Genomic DNA, 25,964 nt, shown 5'->3' with positions numbered 1-25,964 from the left:
CGAATTGTCCGCGCGTATGAAGATGTTACCCCCATCAGATTAGCTATGATCATGCGCAAGGTATAGTGCAGATGAGCATTACTGTGAGAGAGGTAGAAGGGGAAGAGTCGTCGCAGCGGCCACTGGGTTGTGAGAAAGCTGTGATGTCGCGCCTTTCCGAATTTGTGGTGCGGTGCTGCACTGCTCAGATCTTGATCTTGAGATCCGGGGCAGTTGCCAAATCAGGCCGCCTGCTGAGTCAGCGGACGCTTACGCCTCGACTCCTCCTCTCTTCACTGCTCTCCACCATCTGCTCGCTGTCTTTCACGACGACCACGACCCTTTCCTCACGACCACGACCATTCCTTCGTTCGTCTATCCTCCTGCTCCTGCAATTGTGGCGACCCTCGCTTCCAATGCGATGTACTACCCGCAACAGTCCCCGGGCATTGCCCACAAGCTCCCCGCACATCAGCATCCTCCCGTTCACGATCAGTCGCCCTGGGTGCGTCAACCGCACCACCCTGTGTTAGGGCCTCCTGGTCATGGACAACCACCAACGTCCCCGGCCTACCCCCTCTTCACCAATGGCGCGCTCGGCGCTATGCAGCACCATCCTCACGCGCATATGCCGGGTCCGCTCGCTCACCACCACCACTCTCATCAGAATTCGCTCTCGCACACGCATTTCCCTTCACCACCAAATGGAAACGGTATACCTGGACATTTGTTGGCGCAGACTGGTTCTCCGGGGAGCGCGGCGGCACCGCAGATGACCGTCCACTGGCAACAGCAGCTGCTAAAGTGCGAGGTGAGCAGTCCCTCTCAGTCCAGTCTGCAACGAGCTATGCACTCTGCCATTGTTTGACGTTTCTGTCCGGCTCCTTTGTCCGTGACTTCTCGGACGTTGGGAATGCAAGAGCATCAGCTCCTGATGAGACAAGTCGAGCAGAAGTGAAACATCCATCTCGTGCGTGTGCTCGGGGTCGTTCTGATACTCGATCTGCGTCCTGGCAGAGCTTCGTTTGCGGGCGGAACTGTTTTCTTATCTTGCATAAGGACTAACTCTATGATAGATGAGTCGGGCCTCGCGTTCACCCCACCATCGAGCGCGCGCCAGCGCTATGGCTTCTCGTACTGTGCAGAAGGCTGCGATTCCCATCACAAATCCCAATGCCGTCAAAGTAGTAGCCACCAATGGCCACTCAAAGGATAGTGATGATGCATCGGCCGCATCTCCGTCCACGACTTCTGCGAGCGCTGCATCGCCGGCCGCCTCTAATGCAACCGCTAACGGGGCCGACCATCCGACAGCCACCGTGGCCCCCGTCGCAGAAGCATCCCGTCCAACTGCACCGAAGCCCAAGGGTAACACCTGGAGTTCGTTGGACATGGGCGGGGTAAACATCAAGAGCATACCGCGGACATCGGGTCTTTTCTCTTTTACCTTTCTCATCAATCTCTACTTGAACCACAACTCGTTGTCGAACATCCCTCCGGAGATCGCGAAGCTGCGGCACCTCGAGCTGCTGGACCTGTCGGGGAACAACTTGGTCAACGTACCACCGGAGCTTGGCATGCTCACGTCGTTGAAGGAGCTGTATCTGTTCGATAACCACCTGACGACCCTGCCAGCGGAGCTTGGCTCACTACATCAACTCCAGACCCTCGGGATCGAGGGAAACCCGCTGGATGCGTCGTTGAAGCAGATCGTACAGAAGGACGGCACGCCCGCGCTGATCTCATATCTCCGCGACTCCGGTCCGACCACCTCGCCTCCACCAGAACGACAATGGTTGGAGCTTGTCAGCTCAGCGGAGCGGGAAGCGTACCAGACGGACCCGAATGTGGAGACGGTGTCTGCGCTGTGCTACAACATCCTCTGCGATCGGTTCGCGACAGAACGGATCTACGGGTACACCCCGTCGTGGGCGCTGCAGTGGGATTACCGGAAAGAGTTGATCCTTGCGGAGATCCTATCACACAACGCAGACTTCCTGTGTCTGCAGGAGGTGGATATTGCGAACTTCGAGGAGTACTTCACGCCAAACTTGGCGGAGCGGGACTATGAGGGTGTCTTCTGGCCAAAGTCGCGGTACAAGACGATGAGTGAGGCGGATAGGAGGCTTGTTGATGGGTGTGCAACCTTCTTCAAGGCGTCGAAGTGCGTATAAACTTTGTTCGATCTGGATCTCCTCTGACTGTAGGGTCAGGTACACGCTCGTTGAGAAGCACCTCGTTGAGTTCAGTGCGGTGGCTATGCAACGATCTGACTTCAAGAAGACGGACGACATGTTCAATCGTGTGTTGGGCAAGGATCACATCGCGGTCGTCTGTCTACTCGAGAACAAGCACACTGGGACCCGCTTCATCGTCGCGAACGCGCACATCCACTGGGACCCGAACTTCCGCGATGTCAAGCTCGTGCAAGTCGCACTCCTTGTCGAGGAGCTGGAGAAGATGGCGAGCGGCTTCGCCAAGTACCCGCCGCGTCTACCCCCCACTCCCTCATCAGCCGGTGGCAGCGCGAACGGCTCCGCAGCAGGAGAACTCAATGGGTCGTCGCGACCGCCGCCTGTCTACTCTGATGGGACGAAGATCCCGCTCATCATCTGTGGTGACTTCAACTCGTTGCCAGTCAGTGGCGTGTACGAGTTTCTGTCGAACGGGACAGTATCACGCGACCATGCGGACTTCATGGGCCACACGTACGGCAAGTACACGTCGGAAGGTTTGCGGCATCGGTTGGGTACGAAGAGCGCGTACGCGTCGACGGGTGAGCATCCGATAACGAACTACACGCCGAGCTTCCAGGGCCCGCTCGACTACATCTGGTACTCGACGGCCAACCTGTCTGTCAACGCTGTCCTCGGCGAGGTGGACAATTCGTACTTGCAGAAGGTCGTCGGGTTCCCGAACGCGCACTTCCCGTCAGAGTGAGTATTCAATCTAGTGATCTGTAGATTGCATGTTGATCCGCGCCCCGCAGCCACTTGTGCATTGTCTCCGAGTTCCGCGTGCGTCCTCCGAAAGAGCCACAACCTGCTCGTCCTCCGCCTGTATTCCCGGAGTCGTCAAGGGCACACGCATAGAGGGTATCATGGCATCACCACATACCCCCCTCGCACACCCCACCTCCACATTCCTTCATCTTCCCTGCATATACTTCTGTTTTGTAAATATGCCGCAGGGCGTACACTTCCTTCTCGTGTGATAAGTCGCCCCTTCAGTTTAAGATAATGTTCATTACTGTTCTTGTCATTTGCATCCTCTTTGTCTTCCTGAGTTTCGCGCATTCCTCGTCTTGGTCGTCTGTCCGAACCCACGCCCGTTCTGTCTCTGCTTTGCTTTCTGGTCCTGGTCCGTGTCATGTCGCGTTGAACACCCTGCAAACTGTAGCATGTGCGTGTACGTCTTGTCCTATACTATATAAACTTTCTTCAAGCCTCCGCCTCTCGTCCGAGCCCGCGCTCCGAGGCCTGTGTCTCGCGCACGCTGGTGTCGTATGAGCGTGAGTGACGCCCGAATCAGATAAAGGCAGGAGAGCGCGTAGGCGCCCAGTACCGTACGATTCGAGATTTCAGACATGGTGCAATGGCGTAGGCCCGTACAAAAGCCATGCCTGCTCCTCGCTGCCTCTCCCTATTCCTGCATCCGCCATGGCTGTTTACCAAGCGACTGCGTCTGCCCCCGTGAACATTGCGTGCATCAAGTGAGCTGCTCTGCGTAGACAGGGGTTCTGTGCGTTACTGACCGGCGCGCGGATAGGTACTGGGGCAAGCGGGACACGAAGCTCATATTGCCCACGAACTCATCCCTCTCGGTCACGCTTGACCAGGACCATCTGCGCTCGACGACGACCTCGAGGGCGGACTCCTCGTTTGAAAAGGATAGGCTGTGGTTGAATGGCGTCGAGGAGGAGATCAAGGAGGGCGGGCGACTGGCGACGTGCATCCGGGAGTTGAAGCGGCTGCGGAAAGAGGTTGAGGAGAAGGACTCTAGTCTTCCGAAGGTGCGTACATACGGGCTTCTGGTCTACAGTGAGGTAGTGAACGGTGGTTGCTGTCTAGCTGTCCTCGTATGCCGTCCATATCTCATCAAGGAACAACTTCCCCACCGCAGCGGGCCTCGCTTCCTCTGCTTCAGGCTTCGCAGCACTCGTCGCCTCGCTCGCTGCCCTCTACCAACTCCCTGCTTCTCCCTCCCAACTCTCCCTCATCGCGCGTCAAGGTTCCGGCTCTGCATGTCGCTCGCTCTTCGGTGGCTTCGTCGCTTGGGAGATGGGCTCCAAGTCCGATGGCTCCGACTCTCTCGCCGTCGAGATCGCACCACGGGAGCACTGGCCAGACATCCACGCTCTCATCTGCGTCGTCTCGGACGACAAGAAGGGCACGTCGTCCACCTCGGGCATGCAGCGCACGGTGGAGACGTCGACGCTCCTGCAGCACCGCATCAAGTACGTCGTGCCCGAGCGCATGAAAGCAATCAGCGCCGCCATCCGCGCGCGCGACTTCGAGGCGTTCGCGCGGATCACGATGCAGGACTCGAACCAGTTCCATGCCGTCGCGCTCGACACGGACCCGCCGATCTTCTACATGAACGACGTCTCGCGCGCGATCATCGCGCTCATCGTCGAGTACAACCGTGTCTCCGTTGCGGCGGGCGGGAAACTCAAGGCGGCGTACACCTACGACGCGGGCCCGAACGCGGTTATCTACGCGCCGAAGGAGAATTTGAAGGAGATCGTTGAGTTGATCCTGAACTACTTCCCCCAGGCGGAGCCGTTCAAGGATCCCTTTGGGCTCTTCGGTGCTGGTGCGCAGGGCAAGCTCGTGGAGGGCTTCAACGCGGCGGTGGCGAAGCCGTTCGGTGTCGGCGCTGTGAAGAACCTCATCCACACGAGGGTCGGCGACGGCCCCAGGGTGCTGGCCCCGGAGGAGGCGTTGCTGGGGCCGGATGGTCTGCCGAAGGCGTAGCGTGTTTCTGTATTCTAGATGCTCTGGGGGCTGCTCTCACTCAGGTGGATATATCATCATTGTATTCTTGCTTTCCGTTCATGAACTGTCAGCCTGCTCATGAGCTGAGCTGGTTCGCTTCAAAACCTCCATGAACCCTGGACGCGGCTCGATGACGTCATTGCGTACTGAACATCAACTGCAGCATCCCAGATTGTGTTTGAAAAGGCAAGTCTTTCTATGTCACGGGGGCACATCGTGAAGGACATACACGCTGTGAAGAGCGGGTCCGCCATATAAAGTGTCGACCGCGCAGACAACCCACCATGCTCCCCTTCTCCCTTCCCCTCGTTGTTCGTCCCTTCGCTGCCCGTGTAGCTCTCGCCTCTCGTGTCCAGTTCCGTACCAAGATGACGCTACCGAAGCCAAACACTCAGCCACCCAAATGTGCCTTGGTCATCCACAATCTCCCGAAAGTTGCCGCTGAGAGCAACAAGTTCAGGAGAGTTCTGTTCACCGGGAGACATAGTCAGGTAGTCCAAGAAGTGTCATTCCGGCCGCATATAGTGAGCTAATCCGCCCGCCAGCTGGTTATCATGACCGTGCCCGTCGGCGGAGAGATTGGCGAGGTATGGAGACTCTTGCGAGTGCCTTTGACACGAAGCTGCATGTCATTTGCGCGCATCAGGAGACGCATACGGTAGATCAGCACCTCTACTTCGTGTCTGGGACTGCGCAAGTCATCACGGATGGCAAGAAGGTGAGTACCAAAGGTCCGCGATTGGGCGATAGACTGACTCGCCTCGGCAGAAGGAAGACATAGCTACAGGCGACCACGTCATTATCCCTGCTGGAACGCTGCACAATGTGAGTACTACATGGCTATCTGTCTCGGCATGGATAGTCACCTTTCGCTGTTTCCTAGTTCGTGAACACAGGACCAACGCCGCTCATCGTGACTACTGTACGTCACTCCTCGTTGACCCGTACGCTGATCTCACCAGGGCAAGCGAGTAGGTTTATGCTCCCGCTGAGCACAAAGCGAACACTGTCCACGACACTTTGGAACAAGGCGAGAAGCTGGAGGACGAGGGCAAGGATGACCCTCCCAAGTGGGCCAAGGAGTAACTGCGAATCACGAAGTCGGGCTCAACAATGGGGGCATGTAAGATATCACGAGGCGAGGCGTCTATATGGCAACGCAATGGAAAGGGTCATTCACCGCAGACCGTGATACGGCTGCAAAGACACCGCTGACCACGTCGCCGAGGGTACCACAGGGTCACTGCTGGGCCTGCTTCCTCCGTACCTGGCGGTGATAGGACATGTCTCGAAGTCCGTCTCCGTGGGATGTGAACGTACGCGTTTTACAGCATGGCTATACGATCAGGGGCGTACATGGCAAATAAGAGCGATGCTGTTACAAGCTTCGACGAGAACGCATGACGTATCGAGAATGTATGCACTCCTGCCATCCTATGTCACGCAGTCCATTGGAAATCGTGACCAAACGAACCTCGGTCATTGGACCACGGCCTCCGTGCTCCGCGAAGACTGCGCCAGCTTCGCGGCAGGGTACCCACCGCATCGGGCGCCGTAATAGCGCGTCGAGATCTATAAGAGGTGGGCTTGAGCACCGGCGATCTGCAGTCCTCGACTACACAACTCACTCACCTGCTCAACTTTCTAAACCAACTCTCGATCAACATGTCTGTGAGTACCCTCCAAGGAATGCAATGGTCAAGGCAGTCGCTGACAGGGATTACAGGACAAGGCTACCTGCGCGAACGTTCAGGCCAACGGTGGCTCCTGCACCTACCCCGCCTGCGGCTGCGCCGAGCCCCCCAAGAGCAAGTAAGCGCGCTCTTGTCGCCGTCTCTTGTCGTGCTCCGCAGGTATGTCGTCTGCACCCCAGGTCAAGTGAGAGAGGCTGACGCGGTTGGTGGAAGTGGCTGGTCATCGACAGATGGCCTCTCGGCTGGGTTGGATGGATCTCGTCTGACTCGCGGGTGTAGTCGGTCTGTTGATGTTGTAGTCAAACGTCGCTCGCGGAACGTATAGAGGGCTTGCATCGTATGTTTTTTGGTGTGATGAAAGCCGTGCTACAAGATCAGTAAGGGCATACGCCGACATCACAACTCACAGCTTGCCGCGGCGGTCTCACTGGCGTAGCAGCTTTGCAGGGAAGTAAAGCGGCTAGGATGGACTGGCAGTCACGGCGAATCTGGCACCCAATTGGAGCAGTGAAGTCGGGTTTCAAGTGTTATTCAGCACGACAGCAATGGTACACAGTGACAGCGGGCATCCAGCGAGATCCGCGCGAAGCCCTGCAGGTGGCTGTCCGCCCGTGTTGCGTCATGTTTGGCTGTGTGGGTCCGCGCGACTCGGCGTCCACGCGGACCGACGCCCGATCAGCGTTCTGATTGGCCTTCGGCTTCTGGGCGCACATTGACATCACGGGATCTGTGCGCCAACTCCGACTCCGCTGTGCGCGGCGACGACGCGGACGGTGCGGCGTGCTTGTTGACAATGTCTGTGCTTGTACGCTTATTGTGTCCTTGTGGGTGCGCGATGTATCGATGGTTGGGTGCGGGGGCATCGATGGTGTTGAGAGTGCGGGGATGTGGCGTGTTGTGATCGACTTTCGTGGTGGCATGCGGTCGGGTGTTTCGCCGTTCATAAGGAACTCGTGCATTGTAGCTTGTGCCGTTATACAGTCGTAGTATGTCGACATAAGTCACCCTAGATTACGATTGCATTCTTTCCACAGGTGCGTCTCGCCAACAAATTGCACCTCGTCGGTGGCAGCCACTGGGGCGATGCTTCCCGGAAGGCTCCCGACGACTAAGAAGGTATGCTAAAGCACGTCGATCATCGTAAATGGTCGCGAAGGTCAGACTTGAGTGAGAGCATGAAAGGACACTAGGGCCTCACGAGGTAAGACGTGTGTATATCGCGACCCAGCACGTTCTGCAGTCGACACACCCGACGCCACATCATGACTGCGCAGGCCTCTTCGCTGTCTGGACCTTCTTCTTGACTTTCGGACAGTGACTTGCAAAATGTAGACCGCCACAATAGGAGCAATCCCTGATCTTGAAATTCGGGTGGTTCTCCAGCTCGGGGCAGTCATAGACCCAATGCGGCTGCTTGCACAACATGCACGGATACGGGGGCGCCCGGGTCGCGCGTACGAGACACGCGCGTGCGGCATGCTGTAGGCTCCCGCAGATGTAGCATCGCCGATGCGCGAGGAAGACGTGGCCGTTCGCATCGGCGGGTTTCCCGCCGGTACAATCGACGGCCCAGTGGTCTGGGCTATCGCATTTCTGGCATGGGCTCGGTGGCTTGGTCGTCTTCCGTTGGGGACAGTTGTTGACGTGGTGGAATCCCTTGCAGACTAGACAGGTTACAGTGGTGAGATTCTTAGCCTCCGGGCAGTCGCGGACGTGGTGATGGCCTCTACAGCGGAAACACTTCACTCGTGGCGGACTTGTCTGTTTTTCAGGCGTTGCACCCGACTCCAAGGACGATGGTGGAGTGGGCAAAGAGCCAATGAGTGTGGACGGGTAAAACTTTGGGTCGTACCCGGGCTGCGAAGGAACCTGCGTCGTAGAACCCAATCTGTCTTCCAGCCCCCACAGTAGCTCGATGGTGAGAGCCAGCCGAACGTCTCGGAGCGTGATGCTAGAACGAGGCTTCAGCGCCTGAGATCCGGCTACATCGCTTGGGACCGTGGCAAGCGGTGTATACGTCGTGAATATGACTTTGGGCCCTTCGCAGGTGACAGTATACTTCGCGTCAGTCTTGGACACCAGAGCATGGACCAAATTGTCAGAATACTCAAAGTGGGACATGAATAGCAATACACACCGATTCTCGATGGCAGGCGCTCAGCACCTCCATCACAAACTTGCTCACCAGTACCTCGTGCTTGAACGATCCCACCTTCGTCAGAACGTTCTGGCTGCCGTTGCGGTGATGCTTGGTATTGACATGCCATCCTCGACTGTATAACGGGTCCAGATACATCTGGATCAGCTCGTCGGTGAGAATCTCCCGCGATTCAGATAGTACATCCGGAAGGGGCGGGAGCGCGTCCGTTACTGTGAACGACCGTGGATCCCTCTCGCCTCCTGATTGACTGGACGAGGACTCTCCGAGTAGACCTGACGCTAAGGATTCTACCAGTCGGGCGTCCTTGCGGTTGAGGGGTGGTGCCCTCGTGCGCGGTGGAGGATCAAGATGGGAGGAGGGAGGAGGAGTAGCAGGAGGCTCGGGAACAGCACCGTCCTGCTGGCGATCGAGCACATCCGACAGAATCTTCTCAATCTCTTCCGTGAATTCCTGTTCGACAAGTCAGTTGTGCATCTCTTTGTTGTCATCCAGGGACGCACGCACCTTTTCAACATCCTGTATCTTCGCCGTCGTGCGTCCCCCTAGCCTAGGCCCCTCCATGTATGCAGAGCTATGATCATTGCCCTCCCGCTTGGTTTGACCGGTTTGGAAGTTGAGTTTGCCTGAGTCGTCCGAGTTCGTCGAGTATGCAGAGTACTGGCCCAAGAACGGCCGGGACAGCACGGTCGCCCTGTTCAGCGAAGCCTTGTTCCGGAGCGCATATCGGGTGCGTATCAATTTTTGCACACAGTCTTTGCGAGCATACTGCATCTACAGTACAGCACAGCAGGCGAGAGGATAGTTTCACAAGAGGTACGTCGAGGACTCGAAGGCTACAAGCGCATGCGTTACGGTTGAGGGTTGCCTCACTGAGCTACAGTATTCGTGGGAAATGTCCATACAGATTTACTTACAGCTGCTGACTGCCCGGCTGCCCGGTCCGTGCTCCGACTCCCCCACTTGCTCTCATCGAGGTTCCGCGCCTGGCCAGGAATCCCGTGGAATGGCTCACTTGGTACTTAGCCTCACCAGCTGCGTCCTTTTTTATTACTGCTATTGCAGATAGCTGCACAACAATAATAGTCTACTCGGTAGCCACGCATACCCCCCATATCGCAACATCAACGTTCTGCACTTCCCGCCGACGGACTACCATTTGCTTCTCAAGGAAGTGTCTTCTGCGGATCCTCATTGGCAATTGACGCGCTCCTATACGATGCCTCGTGTGATATGCAAATGGACCAACCAGAGCCTACACATTGCTTCAGCACAGCGGCCAATAGCATGGCGGATATGACGAAGGGTATCTTCGCCTCGTCAGATGTTCTGTGAGCAGAGACAGTATATAGTATGAGCTCGTTGCGGCTCTCAAACCTCTGTCCACGACTACACACCTCACTCATCAAATTAATATGTCTGTGGGTACAATCCATATCATTCGCAGGGATGAATGAATACTGACTGGCGGGGTATAGGACAAGACTACCTGCGCTAACGTCCAGGCCAACGGCGGCTCCTGCACCTACCCGGCGTGCGGCTGCGCTGAGCCCCCCAAGAGCAAGTAATTGCTCTCCGCTCATCTCCGCTCTGTCTACAGGTGCGATCATTCACTGCCCTTAGCTTTTGCGACGACTTACCGTGTCACGACAGCATCGAAAACCATCATGATGGAGCGTCCGGTCGATCGAGGTTGCGAAGCCTTGATTAAGGCCTGTATAGATGCTGTAGGCGACATTGAGCTTCTGGAATACCAAAATGTGTTGCAATTCTGCGTCCTTGTCTTGAACAGTGACTGTCTAGAGGTCCAGGAACAACGTGGCATGACTTGAAGCTTGAAGTCGAAGACTCTCTTCAGCCACCGACGCGGTAATCATGTGCAAGAGTGCAAGCGCCCGAGAGGGCACGGGCCATACGCGTCGCGCGAGCTTGCCCCGGGCCGTCGCTGTCGCAAACGTTTAACGCATGCGCATGCAAAGCTCGACTACACTTCCTCTGCAGCTGCTACGATCCTCATGCGTGCCTACTAACGCTTCTATCACTCTCAGCTCACATTGAGGCCGTGTTTCCCGAAAGAAGTTCACCCAGCAAAGCTGCTCTCGATGTATGGACATCATTCTGAAGAGACAGTCGCTCTCGCGGCACAGGCATCTACGTTGCGATTTCTTAGTTGTTCTCTTGAGTCGGAGAGGAGTGGCATGATGGTGGACAGTAAGCTCCCTGCTGCTATGTTCATGCTACAATATTGAGTTCGCTCACTATACACCAAGCGCACCTCCCATCACGCACTCTGAGTCGAGCGGCCATGGATCCCACACCTCACCTGCGTTCTACCGCAATGGTACGGGCTGTCCATTCATCGTATCAAGTCGTATCCCATTGGGCGCTACGCACGCATCCTGACTGATGATACTAACATGCTATAGGTATTGGTGGTTGTGCCTCCATCACGGCGAAAACCCTGTTCTACACTCCGAGTGCCGTGAGTGTCGCAACTAGTCTCTGGCCGTGATGCAAAGTTGAAACGAGACCGATGCCCCATGTGATCACGCCCTTCATGCCTTCTCCCGACTACTCTAGAAATGCTCGGGGAAGTGAGTGGGTCGGGTCGCACCATCTCTGCCCCTCATACACTCGGGCTGCTACGCAATTCTATTGTATACGAGACCTTGCTGTACAGCATTACGGGCTACCTCGATGTGGGGCTTAGGAGAACGCTGAAGAACGACACTCGGCGGCTACGACTGCGACCGATGACGTGTGCGATTCCCTATCAATGACCCAACCGGAAGACTGAAGACCTCATAAAACCCAGGTCTCGCTACACTCAATGGCACCGCACTCATAGCATCTTCATCACTTGCCTACGTCTGCTCACCTCGCAATGTCTCGTTCATCCGGTGCTCTTAACACCGTCGCGCTCTTCGGAGCGACCGGCATGCTCGGAAGCGCATTCCTCGACGCGTTTCTGGAGGATGTCGTCGAAGGTTACAAGCCCAAGGTGCTGGCCTTCATGCGCCCCGGCAAGGATCTCAGCGAGAAGTACAAGCAGCACCCGCAAGTGCAGGTCGTACGGTGCGATTATCCCAAAGGGGGATACGACCTCGTAGAGAAGTTGCGCGGCGTGGATGCGCTAGTCAGTGTGCTCAATGTAGGCGGATACAAGTCGCACTATCCTCTTCTCGACGCAGCGATAAAGGCTGGTGAGTCTGTGAACTGTATAACATTGTTTGACGTGTTACAGGCACGCTCACAGTTTCATTTCTGTTTCTGTTGCTTAGGTGTCAAGCGTTTCTACCCCTCAGAGTATGGTCACCACCAGCATTACCGCGCGCCGGGTGACCCAGGGGCTCGTATCCTTCCCGTACGTGGCGAACAAAACGCTGTCAACTGAGCTCACATGAACTATTCTCCCGTAGCTGTGGAATGAGAAGGAGTGCTTCATAGAGCACCTCAAGCTGCATCCCGACGTGCTCGCTGGCAAGATTGAATATACACTCATCGGCGCGGGTGACATATGGGATCAGGTACGACTCAACACCGTCCACACCGCGCCTTACTAACATCAACAACTGAGCTCAGCCGAGCGAGCCGTTCTGGTGCCCCTGGGACCAAGACCTCGACACGTACGACTTCCCTGTGGTCGGCGACGGCGACGCCCTCGCCGACTGGTCGTCCCGCAAGGACGTCGCGCGCTACGTCGTCGCGACACTCGCCAAGCCCGCCATCTCCGCCAACGCCGTCCTCAACTTCCCGAGCGAGACCATCTCGCAGAACGCCATGGTTGAGCTCCTGCGCAAGTACGCGGGCGCGAAGGGCCGCACGGTCACCGTGCGCTACTTCTCGGCGGATGATGCGCATAGGTTTGCTGCGGACGCGAGCGCGGCGCCGCCGGAGATCGCGAAAAGCACCAATATCCCGGTCGATTTTTATTTCGTGGTGAAGTACCTACAGGGCTCGGGGACGTTCCGACGCACGCCGTGGGAGTGCCACTGGGACCTGTTCCCGGAGGTAAAGAGGACGACGTTTGAGGACTACTTGAAAGAGAGGTTTGGGCAGTAAGTTATAACGGGATAAGTTATAACGGGATGGTGTATTGTCACTGCGGCATGAGCGTGGAATGAAGGAGGTTGTGCGTTGTTCTCAGTATCTGTGACTCCTGCACGGTGTGGTTGACTGAGGTGCTGACCAGCTATGCCGGAATCGAAGGTCAGACGAGATACAGTCGACCCGGCGCTGTGAGCTACCATACGACGTCGTCGGCCCTCGCGATTACGGCAAAGGAACAAAGCATTTTCCATGAATATATCGGCAGCCTTGTAGCTGCGCGTGTTCTCATATCAGCGCCCTTGAGTTCGATGCCGTCTTTGTGTACGAGCACAGACATGTGGGGCACCTTCACGGCAACTATTGTTTGTCGATGTCGGGAGTCGGTATTGTCACGGTGTTATCGGTGCAAGCGCCCGTACGATGTGGGAATTGATGCGGCCATGTCAAAAAGGCCTAACACGGTGGTCTATTGTCTGTCAACGACAAGGAGGAGGAGGATCGGATGAAGTTAGCCGCCGTTACTACCTCGTCAACGTGAGCGTAAGCTGGGCGTGAGGCCAGTAGGGAAGGCATGATATTCGTGAGCTTGGTCAAGCACTGAGTTCAACTTCACGGTCAGGTCCCAAATCTCACGAGCAGATGACATGTATTCAGTAATGCTCACATATCTCCACATAAAGATACACGGCGTAGCAGATGGGGGTCTTCGTGACAAAGAAGGCCGCGTAACATTTCCCGTATAGACTGAAGAAGATCGATAGAAAGGAATAGCGATATCGTAGTGTGGACAATGTATCAGAGATGTAGAGGTCATGATGAGGGAGTTGGTACAGCAGGCAATCGCTTCGAAATGAACCGCGCTGTACGGAAGAGGTGACGCGTGCCACGCACTGCACTCAACAAGATATTCTCGCCTTTACGCACTAGCCTCGACCGAAGCTTCCACGACCACATGCGACGAGATATCTCGTCGAACCGAGTCTCCACCTCCGCAATGGTTGGCCGCTTCTCTGGATCGTCTTGTACCATGTCGGCCACAAGTTTTTCCATGAACCCAAACCCGTGATATCTCTGCAGACCGAGGCGCGTCAGCAATTACAGGGTACCGCGATGATAATGAGTGTAAATGGACTTACATTCAGAAAGGTGCTACGTATGAGATTGCCAAGGTAGTAGATGTCGGTACGGAAGGGATCAGATGGCACATCGTAGCCGTCGTCTTGAAATTCTGGTACGCTCTTGTCACCACCAAGAATTGGGAGTTCTCGTGGTGGACAGTCGGCAGGATCGTACTTGCGCGACAAGCCGAAGTCGATGTAGAAATAATTGACAGGTCGCTCGGTGCGGCTGTAGTGCTTCGCTCTGCCGGAGAAGTCGCGGTTGAATATTGGCATCCGGGGATGCCATAACTTTTCCGAATACATCGGTGTCGCGTCCATCATGACGTTCAATATCGATATGTCGCTAGTAGATGAGGTGAGTCTGACCGACTCCGTATTCGACTGAAAATGGTGTCGCACCGATGAGCAACGTGATGATCATGTATGAAGCGTAGCCCCTAGAGGATTAAATGGTTTAGAGATGTGCTGAAGCGAAGCCCATGCACTCACTTCAATAGCCTGTTGAATGAAGGCAACCACTTCTCCAAAAGTCAAGAACTTAGGCTCTCTGAACGGCTTGAGGAGAGGCATCACAAGTATCAATTTGTGAGGTTCGATGGGATCCTGCAAGACGTCGAGGATGCGCACGCAGCGGTTGCGCAGATCCTGCGCCAATGGTTCGGACGACAGGAACTGCGCGATTTCTACCTCATACGGATGGACGATGGTATCAACCACCTTTAGAGTCACCAGTAGACCGTCAGACTCCCGGGTAGCATCTAAGACTGTATCCATCTAACAAGAGCGTGAAGCGGACTATGTATAACACGTCAGAGATGAACGTACCAATGTGCTCTGACCATCTTCGCAAAGCATATAGGGTCTGCCTGATTCTAACCATGAAGGCTTCCAGTCTGGTCTGTATCGTGGGCGAAGCAAATACCCGCGCTCCTGCAGCCATGGCTGTCGGTCACGCCAGAAGTATTCGTGCTTTGCAAGACCGCCGCGCCGCGACGGAACGGCCGCCGCCCGTGTCTCACTTGCAGCGTCGATCGTCGATGATTGTGTTGCCATGCTCAGAGCTGGGTGATGAGACGGTACTGCAACATGGCGGAGGGCACACAGACAGTGTCGCACGACGGTCTATTGTTTGTTCAATTAGGCCGTCGTTGTCAAGTCCTGTGGGCGTCAAGTGCAGAGAGCGCCCTCCCGATTTGCACCCGATCGGGCGTCTGCTAAGTAATGTCCGGATTGTGTCTCCTCCCACCATGGTCACCGTCCGGCTTACAACATCTCTGCCTTGTCTGCTTCGTACTCAAAGTAACACGCGGAGGCAAAATTTATCACTTCTCTGCTTTGTGATCCATTTTTCAGCTACACCGCTCAGCAGTATCGGGTGTACTCGAACTTTATCGTCCCGGAACCAGGGGAGTAGAACAATAGCCTTGCGATAACTCACGGTGTCTATCCTTGTCTATCCTGATTTGAGGTGATAGAAGGCGTACCGTTCCACTACTCTGGTGACCCCGTTGGCCAGTCACAAGGCTTGTCTCGCTCAGCCTGGTACGCATCATTTTGCATGACGTGATGGTTGGATGGGCGACATGTCGCTCCTAGAGAATTTGAAGGCACAGTATCTAGGATACTCACCGCAATTAGCAGGTGTTGTCCTCCACAGCCTCAGGTGCGGTTTATATAATATGCTCTCGTTCCCTGACTTCAGTCATAGACTTTGCTTCCGCTCTCGTTCGCACTAAACGAGATGGCTCTTACCATCGACCTTGCTTCCGTCGACAATGTCAACCTGCTCAGCCTCGACACTGATACCCCCGGCAAGTCTCTATGGTTCATATTATTTAGACTGCCCGCTTCCGCCAAGGCTGGAGCCATGCTGAAAGAAGGTGATAAGGCCCAAGCTGTGACCCTTACACTACTCGAAAAGACGCGGCCCTTCATGGAGAAAGACCTTCACGATCGTTTGCACGAGAAATACGACTGGTACGCTGCCTAGAGCTGCATTTCGTATTCTATGTCTGACATGATGATAGGCTCAGAGAGCGCAGACTGCAGATGAAGCCTGGGTTTCTCAAGCGGGCTACGCAATGGGAGAAAATTGCCGCTTACAGAGAGGATTCAGTTGAATTGAGCGGAGTCACTGTGGTATGCAGTATTCGTATCACTGTGAATGTTGTCTTAATCGTTGACGGGTGGGACGTCAGGTTTCATCAGAGCGTGCACGGAGCCTGTATATGTGGAAGAAGAAATCGCAGAAGTCTGCTCCGGAATCTAGTGTCTTGTCTGTATCCAACTCAGGTACGACTCGCACATATTCTCGACTTGTCTCAATATACTGACTGTTTCTATTCTCCTCGTCAGATCACGCTGGCGTGGATGAGGTTGAGTCCATTCTTTCATACGCCGATTCAACTGCGCCTGGAGACGGCGAAAGTGTAAACGGCAATGCCAATTGTACGTCGTTAAGTATTTGCACTGTGTCATATACCTCACCGATGCTCAACGTTTCTCATCACCAGCTAATCCCATAGATATTGTGCCGGATGGTGCAGGCCAGCCACCGCAGTATGGCATCTGCGAAGTGGACCCGCAGGGATGCCTCAACACTGATAGCGCTTCCGTCATTTCGCCAATCGAACTACATAATATGCTCACACACGGAGTGTCCCCTGTGTCTGGGTTCCCCATACATAATAGACCCTCTGGCGATGACCCGTTCGCGGATGACAATAAAGCAAGCGCATCGTCGACTTTCTTATGAACTGTCATCTGCTAGGTACCAGAGGTGTGTGTCTCACGCCCTTTGATGAGGTCAATGTAATGACAATATATGGACAGCGCTGAAGGCTTCAAGGGCCCATCGACCACGTCTAGCAGGGCTCAGGTGGGAGGACATATCGGAAATTCACCACTGGCGCGCGGGCGCGCTGAGTACGAACTACTCGCATAATGTTCCTATATCGCATAATAAGAATCACCCTGACCACGTCCTACTTCCTTTCCATCATGTTGTCTCCACGAGTAACATACTAGGAGCATGTAACCGTTATATGTACAGCACACATCGTCTGCCTGCTACAAGGACAGGCATGACGGAAGACATCTCCCTGCCGGTGGGATACTCCAATCTGTTGTCAGTACTACTTCTCATTCATTCTAGTGAAACGCCCAACAGACGTACGCAGCCAATACGCAGCACTAGGAACTTACAGTCAGTATGCATACAGCTTTGAACACAGACGAATGTATTCTCCACTAGCAGGGTATATCGACAGCATACGAGCAATGATAGCGTAGAGCGTAAACAATGGGTCTGAGCGACACTAGCAGATCACAGAGAGGGTATTGGTATGGGAGACCGCCGTTTGGCGACTAACTTCGCTGTGCGGAAGAAGTGTACCATACTGAGCATCGCACGCTCGAAGGCAGTCTTGTCTTTGTACACTAATCTCGCTCGGAGCTTCCACCACGAAAGCTTGCGGGATAACTCAATGAACCGCGTTTCAACTTCCGTGATAGTCCGGCGCTTCTGCGGATCGCTCTGCACCATGTCGGCTACAAGCTGCTCCATGATCTCGAGGCCGCGGTATGCCTGGAGATGATCCGAGTTAGGATAGTATGTCATACAGCGCAGTGTGGGTATTCGGAAACCCACTTTCAAGAAGGTTGTCCGCATGAGATTCCCGAGGTAGTAGATGTCGGTGCGGAAAGGGTCTGCGGGCACGTCGTAACCATCGTCTTGAAACTCTGGGACGGTCCTGTCACCACCAAATACTGGCAACTCTTGCGGAGGGCCATCCGCTGGGTTGTACTTGCGGGACAGCCCAAAGTCAATATAGAAGTACCTCGGGGCGCGCTCGGCCCTGCGACTACAGTGGCTCGACAGTCCGGAGAAGTCACGAGTGAAACTTGGCACTAGAGGGTGCCAAAGCTTCTTCGTGTACATCGGGGTGGCGTCCATCATGACATTCATGTTCGAGATATCACTGGTTTGAAGACAGTGAATTATACGGTGTAGAGTTATAGATGTTTTCGCACCGATGGGCAACATGGTGGTCATGCATGAAGTGCAGTCCCTTTGGTACTGATTGTCATGGACGTCTATGAAGTTGAGGCTCATTACGTACCTCGATCGCCTGCTTGAGGAACGCGACAGACTCTCCAGTCGTCAGGAACCCCGGCGCGTCAAACATCTTGAGGAAGGGCATGACCATAATTGACTTCTTTGAATCAAATGGATCCTGCAGCACCTCGAGGATGTGCACGCAATGATTCCTAGGATCCTGAAGTAATGGCTCAGATGAAAGGAACTGTCCGATCTCGACCTCCAAGGGATGAGCGACAGTGTCGATAGCCTTCAGCGTCACCAGCGTACCATCAGGCCGGGTGGCGTCTAGAATAGTGTCTACCTGGTGAACGAGTGAGGCGCGACTACGACGACTATCTGAAGGTGGACCGTACCAACGTGCTTTGACTATCTTCGCATTCTTCGCAGTCCTTGCCCGTACCCAGCCAAGAAGGCTTCCAGTCTGGTGCGTAACGCGGGCGCAACGAGTATCCACGCTCCCGAAGCCATGGCTGTCAATCGCGCCAGAAGTACTCGTAGTAGAAGAGCATCTGATGGAGTGCACAGCTCTGCGAGCGGCGTACAAGGCGTCGCGAGCCTGGTCACTGGGATGCCTGGTTCCATTCAACTTCGTCTTTCGATGCCATATTTGTGTACAACTACTGATAAACGCTCCGACTTCGGTTGCCACGCACCACATCTCAGCTCGAGCCAGGGACAATGGAGGACGTGTCAAGTAACGGGTCATCGCGCGAAACTTGAGAGGGATGTGTCTTTGAGTCATGTTCCGTACATTGGCAGCCGGTGAGTCATAAGAAATGGTACGAAGGAGGCCCGATCTGTTCACCACACGACAATGATACCGTGCATCTTATACGGCGACGCGGCAGCTCTATTCAATCCGCGACATAGACATCCTCCAGTAGCCTAAACCAACATCGGCAGCCTGAGCAAAAGTCAACAACAGCGTAAAGGGTATCGTAAGTACATTCGACTGAGCAAATAGATCATAAAGGTGGAGTCGGAACAGGAGGCAGCCGCTTCACGAGGTATTTCACTGTCCGGAAAACATGCGCTGTGCCGTAGATAGCCCGCTCGAGCATGATCTCGTCCTTCCTCACCAGCCGCGACCGTAGCTTCCGCTTCGTAAGCCCGCGGAAAGCTTCGTCAAATCGCATCTCGACTTCTGCGATGGACGGCCGCTTTGCCGGATCGCTCTGCAACATGTCGGCAACGAGCGGGTGCATAAATTCGAAGCCGCGGTAGTACTGTCGGCCGAGCAATGAGCGTGAGGAGAAACAAAAGGGTGCTGGACGACGAAGGGCGACGTACCGCTACGAACTTCGTCCGCATGAGGTTGCCGAGGTAGTAGATGTCGGTATGGAAAGGATTTGCGGGCTTGTCATACCCGCGTCCCTGGAACTCCGGGACGGACTTGTCGCCACCAAGGATAGGCAGCTCTTCTGGAGAAGTGTTGTCCGGATCGTACTTGCGCGAGAGACCAAAATCGATGTAGTAGTACTTTGGCGGTCGCTCGGTACGAGTGTAGTACTTCGCTTTCCCGGAGTAGTCGTACTTGTCAGCCGGAGAGCGGGGGTGCCACATGTCAGGGTACATGGCAGCCGCGTCCATCATGACGTTCCGTTTGGATATGTCACTGATAAGAGGTAAGTATTCGTGGAACTGTGTATGGCTGCGAATTTATGGGTCGCACCGATGCGCTACATTGTTCTCATGCATGACACGTAGACCCTAAACATAAAGACGTCCCTCAGCGTGAAAACCACACATTGTATCGAGTAGAAAACGCACTTCAATCAATTGTTTGAAACATGCGACGGCCTCCCCAAATGTGAGGAATTCTGGATTGTCGAACGCCCTCAGGTAAGGCATAACTATAAGAGAGATACTCTGTTCCATTGGATCGGGCAGGACCTCCAGAATGCGTACGCAGTGGCTGCGTGGGTCGGACGTAATCTGGTCGGACGAGAGGAATTGGCCGATCTCCAGCTCAAATGGGTGGATCTCGACGTCCAACTTCTTCATGAGTACAATCGAGCCATCGGATATTCGTGTGGCGTCCATGACGAAGGGAACCTGCCCGCGATATGAGATAGGGTGGTAGACCTGATCGACGACTGCGAACGTACCATTGCCCAGAGGCTATCTTCGCGGAATCTAAAGCCACTGGGAGTTGGCTTCCAACCTGGCCTATACCGTGGGCGTAGCATATAGCCATGCTCTTGAAGCCATGGCTGCCGGTCACACCAATAGAGCTCGTCCAACAACAAGGCATCCCACGGTTTGTCTGACTGAGGAGGCGGCTCTGCGGACATCGAGGGCAACTTGACGACGCAGACAACAAGCGAGGAAGATGTCGCAGATACTAGTACTTAAACGGAGAGAAAAGCGTGGGCCATGAGGTGACCAGTAGATCCAAGGGCGCACCGACCCCGCGCGACAGAGTTGGGCTCTATTCTGGGCTCTATTGTTCCAGCCATCAATGCGATGCACCGTGGGCGCTCGTGGTGGCCCGGCGTCTTAGTGAGCGCTCATTTTGGTTCCGCGGGCCGTCGCCAGTCACAGTGACGGCGTCACTGCCAGCTGCTACGAACGTGACGGTAACTGACTCTAAACCAGGTATATAATACAGTACTTACCTCCTTCTCCAACGCGGTCATGTAACTCATGTTGTGTCGCTAATCCCGGTTAGCTCTACTCTCAAAGCAGCCAACCGTCGACTTCAACCGCCGCAGTCACCCGGCTATCGCCAGTGACCATTGTCGCAAGTAGCTCCGACTCCCGAGTTCACAATGGGCTGCTAGGCACAAGCATATTGTACGTGTCAGTGATGGAGCGCTCCTTCATGACATGGATACAAGGATGGACTTATGGGGCTAGGATTCACTTTTGTTCTTTCGGTTCTCATCAGGTTCGCGCGATGAGTCGCAAAACACCGTTACGGCCAGAAGGCTTCCGGGATCAGTCATTAGGTAAAGGGACATGCATGTAGACCAGAAATGTTGTTGTTGCGACGCAAGGTGCGTCATTTACTAAGTGTGTACAACTTCGCCTGGTTTCTAAGGGCATGCCATTTGGCATCCCGGCCTAGCCCGTGATCTCTTCAGCTCGCACCGCCTCCAGCCAGCACCATTGAAATACAACAAGGATAGTGTACCGTCGTCCGTCCCTTCTCCGTTCTTCCAACCCGTCTAAGCATGCCATCGAATTCTAAATATCCTATCTGTGACATCGTCGCAGGCGTCCCGGACGCAACAGTCAAGATCGGCGGGCCGATCATGCTGCTCATCAAAGTCGCTGGTACAGTTGTACCCTCCATCGTTCTGCGCCAGGGCGACAAAGCTCAGGCGTTGACGTTGACGCTTCTCGAGGAGACCAAGGACATCATGGACCCATCCTCACATAACCTCCTCCAACGCCAATATGAGACGTGAGTTTCTGTATTGACGTAGAATGGTTTACAGAGGGCTAACACTGGCATGCTAGGCTCGTCGGTATGAGGCGCAACATTAAGGGTGGAAATGTGCTGCAATTCAGGCACTACTACAGGATCTACCAGTTTCGGGCCGATGCGGTTGATTTGAGTGATCAAACAGTGGTAAAATTGAACTTATTATATGATCCATACACAACTTAACACCACTGCAAAAGACATCTTCGCAGTACGCGCGGTGCGCGCAAATGTGGGAGGAGAAGGGTATCACCGAATATACTCGGTATACGCTGCGAAGGAAGTCCTCGACGGTCTCAAGTAAGCAACCCTTACGTTGTCCGCATTGAGTACATACCAAAGCTATCGTGCCATTCTAACTGCTTCATTTTGCATGTAGAACTCACATTTGTGACCGTGAAAGAAGATCCCATCGCGCAGCCGGCACCCGAGGCACCCTCGTCGGGTGAGCGCTCCCCCACCAACGCGCGTATGCAGTCACTCAATGATGTTCGTTTTCCAGCCCAGCAAGATACTGCTGACCCAGAGTCACGGTCAGCGGACGTTACAGAGCAACGAGACCAACAAGACACAAAGCAGAAGACCCGTACGCACAATGCTGCATCTGCCAGTGGGACGAACCCCTTCGTCTACCCCGGTGAAGACGCTGCCGCCGATGGAGACAGCCAGTCTAACGCTGAGAGCAGTTACGAGCTGACGGATTCCATATCTCTGTCGGAATCTGACTTGACATCCGATTGCGACCAGTCAGCAGACGACGTGTCGTGATTGGAGAGCTAGAGGTCCGTCCTGTCAGTGTATAGTGCACGGGTCCGTGCTGACTGCCCTCCAATCAGCTCACCTAGGATGCTTCCGAGGCATGTCTGGAAGGCTGCCATGAGTAACTTGAACAGAGCCCCCCGACGTGGTGATACTGAGACACCGGCACGCGGGTCGTGTTCGCAAAGTTCATTTCCCTTTCTGTTGTGAAGAGTAGATCCAGCGTAGTCTGATGCACACAGTCGTTACCCGCCGGCGCGTTGTCAAACGTATGTCCGAAGCTCATGCCTGATTCATGAATCGCAGGTCATTGATCTACTAAGTGAAGCGGTGCTTCCGAGCCTGTGTACCGCCCGCCCTGCCCAAACAACCATGACAATGGGCATTTTATACTCAAGTTAATCATCGGTATCCCGAAGGCGACTACGACGAAAGTGGACACCCTTTGGAAAATACACCGCACCCGATGTTGTTCTTGTATTGATGGCTTGTTGACAACAGTGGGTGCGCATCGGCGCTACCACAACTACCATGCCAAGATAGGCAGGACTACGTCGGCACTGCTCGACTCTGGCACTTGCTCTCACTGAAGGATATTCACTTCCTTACCTCAAGTGGACTGGCCTTTCGGAAACTTCGGAATACGTTATACTACAAATGGCTTTCGTGAAGGGGCCGGAACACACATTCATGAAGCCTGAAGGGTCCTATTCCGTCTTGACACTTCTGGCACCCATGAAGCTGCAGCGTTTTATGAACTCACACCGAGAGTAGCTCGCGCCGCTACTTCGAATGACTAGCATTGCTGCAGAAAATATACCTCGCCTCATGCTAAACAATAGTGAGACAACATACTACCACGCCAGTAGGGGACAGTCCCGGGGTCCGACGACCGCAAACTTGAAGCCTGTTCTCCGAGTCCCTGTTCTATCCTTGCGACATGCAGTGTACGGTGTGCAGATTCATCACGTCTTGTACTGGCACATTTGGTACCGCGTTGGTCAGAGCGCGTGGTCTCGGGTCTTTGTCATACTGGTACCTGAGCATCAATGCGACAGGCTAGAAGTTCCCTTGCTCCGAGAGTCCGCGCCCGGGCACTACCAAACGGATTCAGGCACAAGCCCTTCCGCACCTGTGCAATCGCGCAGTAGCCCTGAGACACGGTACCGAAGATGCCGGCATTTATGTCACGCCCCGTCTCGATAACATGGCCTGGAAATGGAAGAACACCCCGATGGAGCGTACCTCCGAGTCGGTGCTCGCGCACAAGGTCGTTGCGAAGGTCATTGGTCAGGGCGCTGATTCGAGAACATAGGAAGCCCCGCGCCGTAAGTAGACACGCGCGGACTATTGTGCGTACCTCTGCCGTAATGGGTGCTTATCAGCTCGGGCATGGTAGCCTATGGTACATTGGTAGCTCACATCCGATTAACAGCTGTATGCCTCTCTGACGTGGCTGACTTGTTGTCCTCAGCGTACGTTACCGCGGACAGCGTCTATTTCTTCCTGACCCACGTAAGTAGTACGACTGTAACTCACGGCGCGATGGAGCTCAGGCTTTGTTTTGGAGACCCCTACATATGATTGTCGAGATATCAAACAATGGTGAAGACAGTCGGTTGTAAGCCACGGGTTTGCATGATGAGAACATCGAGCCATTGACACAACGAGGTACCGTGGAGTTAGAGCTTTCCCAGTGATATCTTCATCGGGCGCGAGCTCACGAGGATTCTCCAAATCGCTTCTGCTACGAGCTTCGGGCTCTGCTGCGGGGCCTGTGCGGGACAGAGGCCTATCAGTGCATCTGCGTAGCACAGAAGGTTCTGAACACTCACCATGTGCCCTGTCTTGGGGAGAATCGTGATGGATTCCATGTCTCTGCCCTGGTCGCGATTGCATAGCATCGCCTGAATGGCTTTCGACCTAGAAACGGTCAGATTTATCAATCTTGACGACGGGAGCCAGTGCCACTCACGCAACCGACTGTGTCTCTCCCAAAATAATGTGAACAGGCACCGACGAGCAGAGCCCGGAGTCGCTTTAACGCGTCTTGGCCTTCTCCAAGGTCCGCATAAGCGACTCCTTCATTGTGCCTCGGGAAGGATAATACAACGCCGCCTGACGTATGTGTCGGGGGCGCTGGCGAAAGGCCGTATCTCTTGAAGAGCGGTCAGAATGGCGTCCGATACAAGGCAAAGACAGCATCTGAGTGCGTACCACGTAAAGGTCCAACACCCGAGCGTCCCAATCCTTCCAGACACCCCTGGTCCCAAAGTAGGCCCGCGCCTCATCACGGCCTGACCAGGCATCGCGCCGTCGCAGACCTGACTGGCTGAGACTCTCGTTGAGGGCACGCACTTCTGCAGTAATGGCTATATCAGGGTGGACCATCCATGGCTCTATCATTATGATCGAAGAGACTGGTACGTCCTTGGGAGAAGGAGGGTATGTGGACAACAAAGCCCTGCGGAAACAGTGAAGATGAGGCCACGTTGCGATACGGACGGCGTTCTGCACGTACACTCCAGTTGCCCCAGCAGAATGACCAACCAACACAAGTCTCGAGTCCGAAGGATTTTGCAGGAGCTCGGACCTCATCAGCGCAAGAATCACGCTGCCATAAGCGCGGCAGGCTGTTGAACAACGTCAGAAGCCACGGAGAGGAAAATGCGAGGATGGAATGCATGCACTAACAGACCCGACCCGATCGTAACGCTGATGTTGGTATGCTTCGATTCAGTGAGGCGCTTTCTCCATGGTCTGGGGAGTCGAATGTCCAGATTGCAGTAATATTGGGGCCGCTCTCGTCGGCCAATGCTTGCGAAAAAAGATGCGAGATGACGGGTTCCCAAGTCTCCTTGTCTGGCGGACGTATGGTACGCAATGAGCTGTGAGAATGGAATCGTATCCGCCAGGGGAACGACTCACGATAACCTAAGGCATGCGCCAAAACCAAGGTGCATGCATTCGTGGGGTGTGCGCGGATCCCTGACGTCGGCGGGAAGGCGGCGGGAAGAGCTTGCAGGGGGGTATAACGCTTGGCAAGTGTGACGAAAGGCTCGCCTACGTGGCACAGGTCTACCACATGCGTTTCGATGCAGAAGTCAGGCATGGCTCCTGGTGTACATGAGTAAGTATGAGCAGCACAGGAGATGTTCTGCGCTAGCACTGACACTGACAGGGTCCCTATCTTCGAGAATCGACTTCGGCCTCCGAGGACCGCCGCGTGATGTCGATGAGGAGGCGGCCGCGTGTATTATATAGCAGACCTTAGCTTGAAGTCGAGATTGTTCCGCGTGCTTGTGTGCAACTTCGGTGGTACATAGCCTTCGCGTGACAGAGAGCCAGCATCACAGATGCACTGCATCAGTAACTTACGTGGCATGCTAAGGATGAATCATATCATCCGGGTACCACATTCGGGCTGGGCGAAGTTGCAAAGTACGACATTGGGCGCCCGTGTGGATGGGTCGATCCTTGCCAGCTTGAAGTACTTCAGGCTATCATGGGGTCTTGCGTCGGGACAGTTATGCAGGCGTGACGATGGTGGGAGAGCTTTTGCCAGTGTATAAGCCCGATGTTCATCTTGAGTTGACGATTTGTTGACGGCAGTGGGCGCCCATCAGCGCTTCTCACTATCCCACGCCACACAACATTTGCCTAAAAGGGTATGT

General features: G+C 54.7%; 11 protein-coding genes across 11 annotated transcripts; 6 read left to right on the top strand and 5 right to left on the bottom strand.

Annotated features, from left to right (window-relative positions):
- The first annotated feature begins 275 nt into the window (after nt 1–275).
- Nucleotides 276–2,991, top strand: C8Q71DRAFT_748201 (Endonuclease/exonuclease/phosphatase). Its single transcript, XM_047923131.1, has 3 exons — nt 276–790; nt 1,056–2,143; nt 2,193–2,991. The coding sequence occupies exons 1-3, from the start codon at nt 401–403 to the stop codon at nt 2,917–2,919; spliced, it is 2,205 nt and encodes a 734-aa protein (XP_047780914.1). The 5' UTR covers nt 276–400; the 3' UTR covers nt 2,920–2,991.
- A 647-nt stretch (nt 2,992–3,638) lies between these two features.
- Nucleotides 3,639–4,955, top strand: C8Q71DRAFT_703522 (GHMP kinase; the record flags this gene model as incomplete). The annotated part of the gene is made up of 3 exons (XM_047920324.1): nt 3,639–3,691; nt 3,748–3,991; nt 4,050–4,955. 3 exons carry the CDS (start codon nt 3,639–3,641, stop codon nt 4,953–4,955), a joined length of 1,203 nt encoding a protein of 400 aa, XP_047780913.1.
- Nucleotides 4,956–5,132: 177 nt separating this feature from the next.
- Nucleotides 5,133–6,219, top strand: C8Q71DRAFT_499383 (RmlC-like cupin). The gene is made up of 6 exons (XM_047918953.1): nt 5,133–5,467; nt 5,522–5,563; nt 5,623–5,694; nt 5,745–5,801; nt 5,860–5,898; nt 5,952–6,219. Exons 1-6 carry the CDS (start codon nt 5,261–5,263, stop codon nt 6,060–6,062), a joined length of 528 nt encoding a protein of 175 aa, XP_047780912.1. The 5' UTR covers nt 5,133–5,260; the 3' UTR covers nt 6,063–6,219.
- Nucleotides 6,220–7,799: 1,580 nt separating this feature from the next.
- Nucleotides 7,800–9,702, bottom strand: C8Q71DRAFT_499419 (uncharacterized protein). Its single transcript, XM_047918954.1, has 3 exons — nt 9,336–9,702; nt 8,808–9,281; nt 7,800–8,740 (listed from the first exon to the last, which is right to left on the bottom strand). Exons 1-3 carry the CDS (start codon nt 9,600–9,602, stop codon nt 7,931–7,933), a joined length of 1,551 nt encoding a protein of 516 aa, XP_047780911.1. The 5' UTR covers nt 9,603–9,702; the 3' UTR covers nt 7,800–7,930.
- A 2,010-nt stretch (nt 9,703–11,712) lies between these two features.
- On the top strand, nt 11,713–12,890 carry C8Q71DRAFT_855794 (uncharacterized protein; the record flags this gene model as incomplete). Its single annotated transcript, XM_047927226.1, has 4 exons — nt 11,713–12,031; nt 12,110–12,192; nt 12,248–12,355; nt 12,411–12,890. 4 exons carry the CDS (start codon nt 11,713–11,715, stop codon nt 12,888–12,890), a joined length of 990 nt encoding a protein of 329 aa, XP_047780910.1.
- Nucleotides 12,891–13,507: 617 nt separating this feature from the next.
- On the bottom strand, nt 13,508–15,181 carry C8Q71DRAFT_748174 (uncharacterized protein). Its single transcript, XM_047923130.1, has 5 exons — nt 14,825–15,181; nt 14,489–14,773; nt 14,399–14,436; nt 14,015–14,342; nt 13,508–13,949 (listed from the first exon to the last, which is right to left on the bottom strand). The coding sequence occupies exons 1-5, from the start codon at nt 15,050–15,052 to the stop codon at nt 13,689–13,691; spliced, it is 1,140 nt and encodes a 379-aa protein (XP_047780909.1). The 5' UTR covers nt 15,053–15,181; the 3' UTR covers nt 13,508–13,688.
- Nucleotides 15,182–15,740: 559 nt separating this feature from the next.
- On the top strand, nt 15,741–16,754 carry C8Q71DRAFT_855792 (uncharacterized protein; the record flags this gene model as incomplete). Its single annotated transcript, XM_047927225.1, has 5 exons — nt 15,741–15,976; nt 16,027–16,138; nt 16,198–16,291; nt 16,355–16,447; nt 16,513–16,754. 5 exons carry the CDS (start codon nt 15,741–15,743, stop codon nt 16,752–16,754), a joined length of 777 nt encoding a protein of 258 aa, XP_047780908.1.
- Nucleotides 16,755–17,324: 570 nt separating this feature from the next.
- On the bottom strand, nt 17,325–18,618 carry C8Q71DRAFT_846812 (uncharacterized protein; the record flags this gene model as incomplete). The annotated part of the gene is made up of 6 exons (XM_047926647.1): nt 18,455–18,618; nt 18,369–18,402; nt 18,121–18,318; nt 18,032–18,069; nt 17,649–17,979; nt 17,325–17,585 (listed from the first exon to the last, which is right to left on the bottom strand). Exons 2-6 carry the CDS (start codon nt 18,369–18,371, stop codon nt 17,325–17,327), a joined length of 831 nt encoding a protein of 276 aa, XP_047780907.1. The 5' UTR covers nt 18,372–18,402; nt 18,455–18,618.
- Nucleotides 18,619–18,817: 199 nt separating this feature from the next.
- On the bottom strand, nt 18,818–20,587 carry C8Q71DRAFT_748163 (kinase-like domain-containing protein). The gene is made up of 5 exons (XM_047923129.1): nt 20,210–20,587; nt 19,872–20,156; nt 19,774–19,811; nt 19,392–19,716; nt 18,818–19,327 (listed from the first exon to the last, which is right to left on the bottom strand). Exons 1-5 carry the CDS (start codon nt 20,393–20,395, stop codon nt 19,067–19,069), a joined length of 1,095 nt encoding a protein of 364 aa, XP_047780906.1. The 5' UTR covers nt 20,396–20,587; the 3' UTR covers nt 18,818–19,066.
- Nucleotides 20,588–21,277: 690 nt separating this feature from the next.
- C8Q71DRAFT_855790 (uncharacterized protein) lies at nt 21,278–22,299 on the top strand (the record flags this gene model as incomplete). Its single annotated transcript, XM_047927224.1, has 5 exons — nt 21,278–21,510; nt 21,567–21,678; nt 21,732–21,831; nt 21,911–21,976; nt 22,034–22,299. 5 exons carry the CDS (start codon nt 21,278–21,280, stop codon nt 22,297–22,299), a joined length of 777 nt encoding a protein of 258 aa, XP_047780905.1.
- Nucleotides 22,300–23,730: 1,431 nt separating this feature from the next.
- On the bottom strand, nt 23,731–25,876 carry C8Q71DRAFT_748149 (uncharacterized protein). Its single transcript, XM_047923128.1, has 8 exons — nt 25,470–25,876; nt 25,219–25,407; nt 24,985–25,152; nt 24,812–24,923; nt 24,508–24,754; nt 24,266–24,448; nt 24,126–24,213; nt 23,731–24,065 (listed from the first exon to the last, which is right to left on the bottom strand). Exons 2-8 carry the CDS (start codon nt 25,400–25,402, stop codon nt 23,761–23,763), a joined length of 1,287 nt encoding a protein of 428 aa, XP_047780904.1. The 5' UTR covers nt 25,403–25,407; nt 25,470–25,876; the 3' UTR covers nt 23,731–23,760.
- Nucleotides 25,877–25,964: the final 88 nt, after the last annotated feature.

This window comes from Rhodofomes roseus (assembly GCF_022264815.1).
Source record: "Rhodofomes roseus strain CIRM-BRFM 1785 chromosome Unknown C8Q71scaffold_6, whole genome shotgun sequence".
Classification (NCBI taxonomy): domain Eukaryota; kingdom Fungi; phylum Basidiomycota; class Agaricomycetes; order Polyporales; family Fomitopsidaceae; genus Rhodofomes; species Rhodofomes roseus.
The sequence above is the reverse complement of the archived record's forward strand: the minus strand, read 5'-3'. Positions and strand labels throughout refer to the sequence as shown.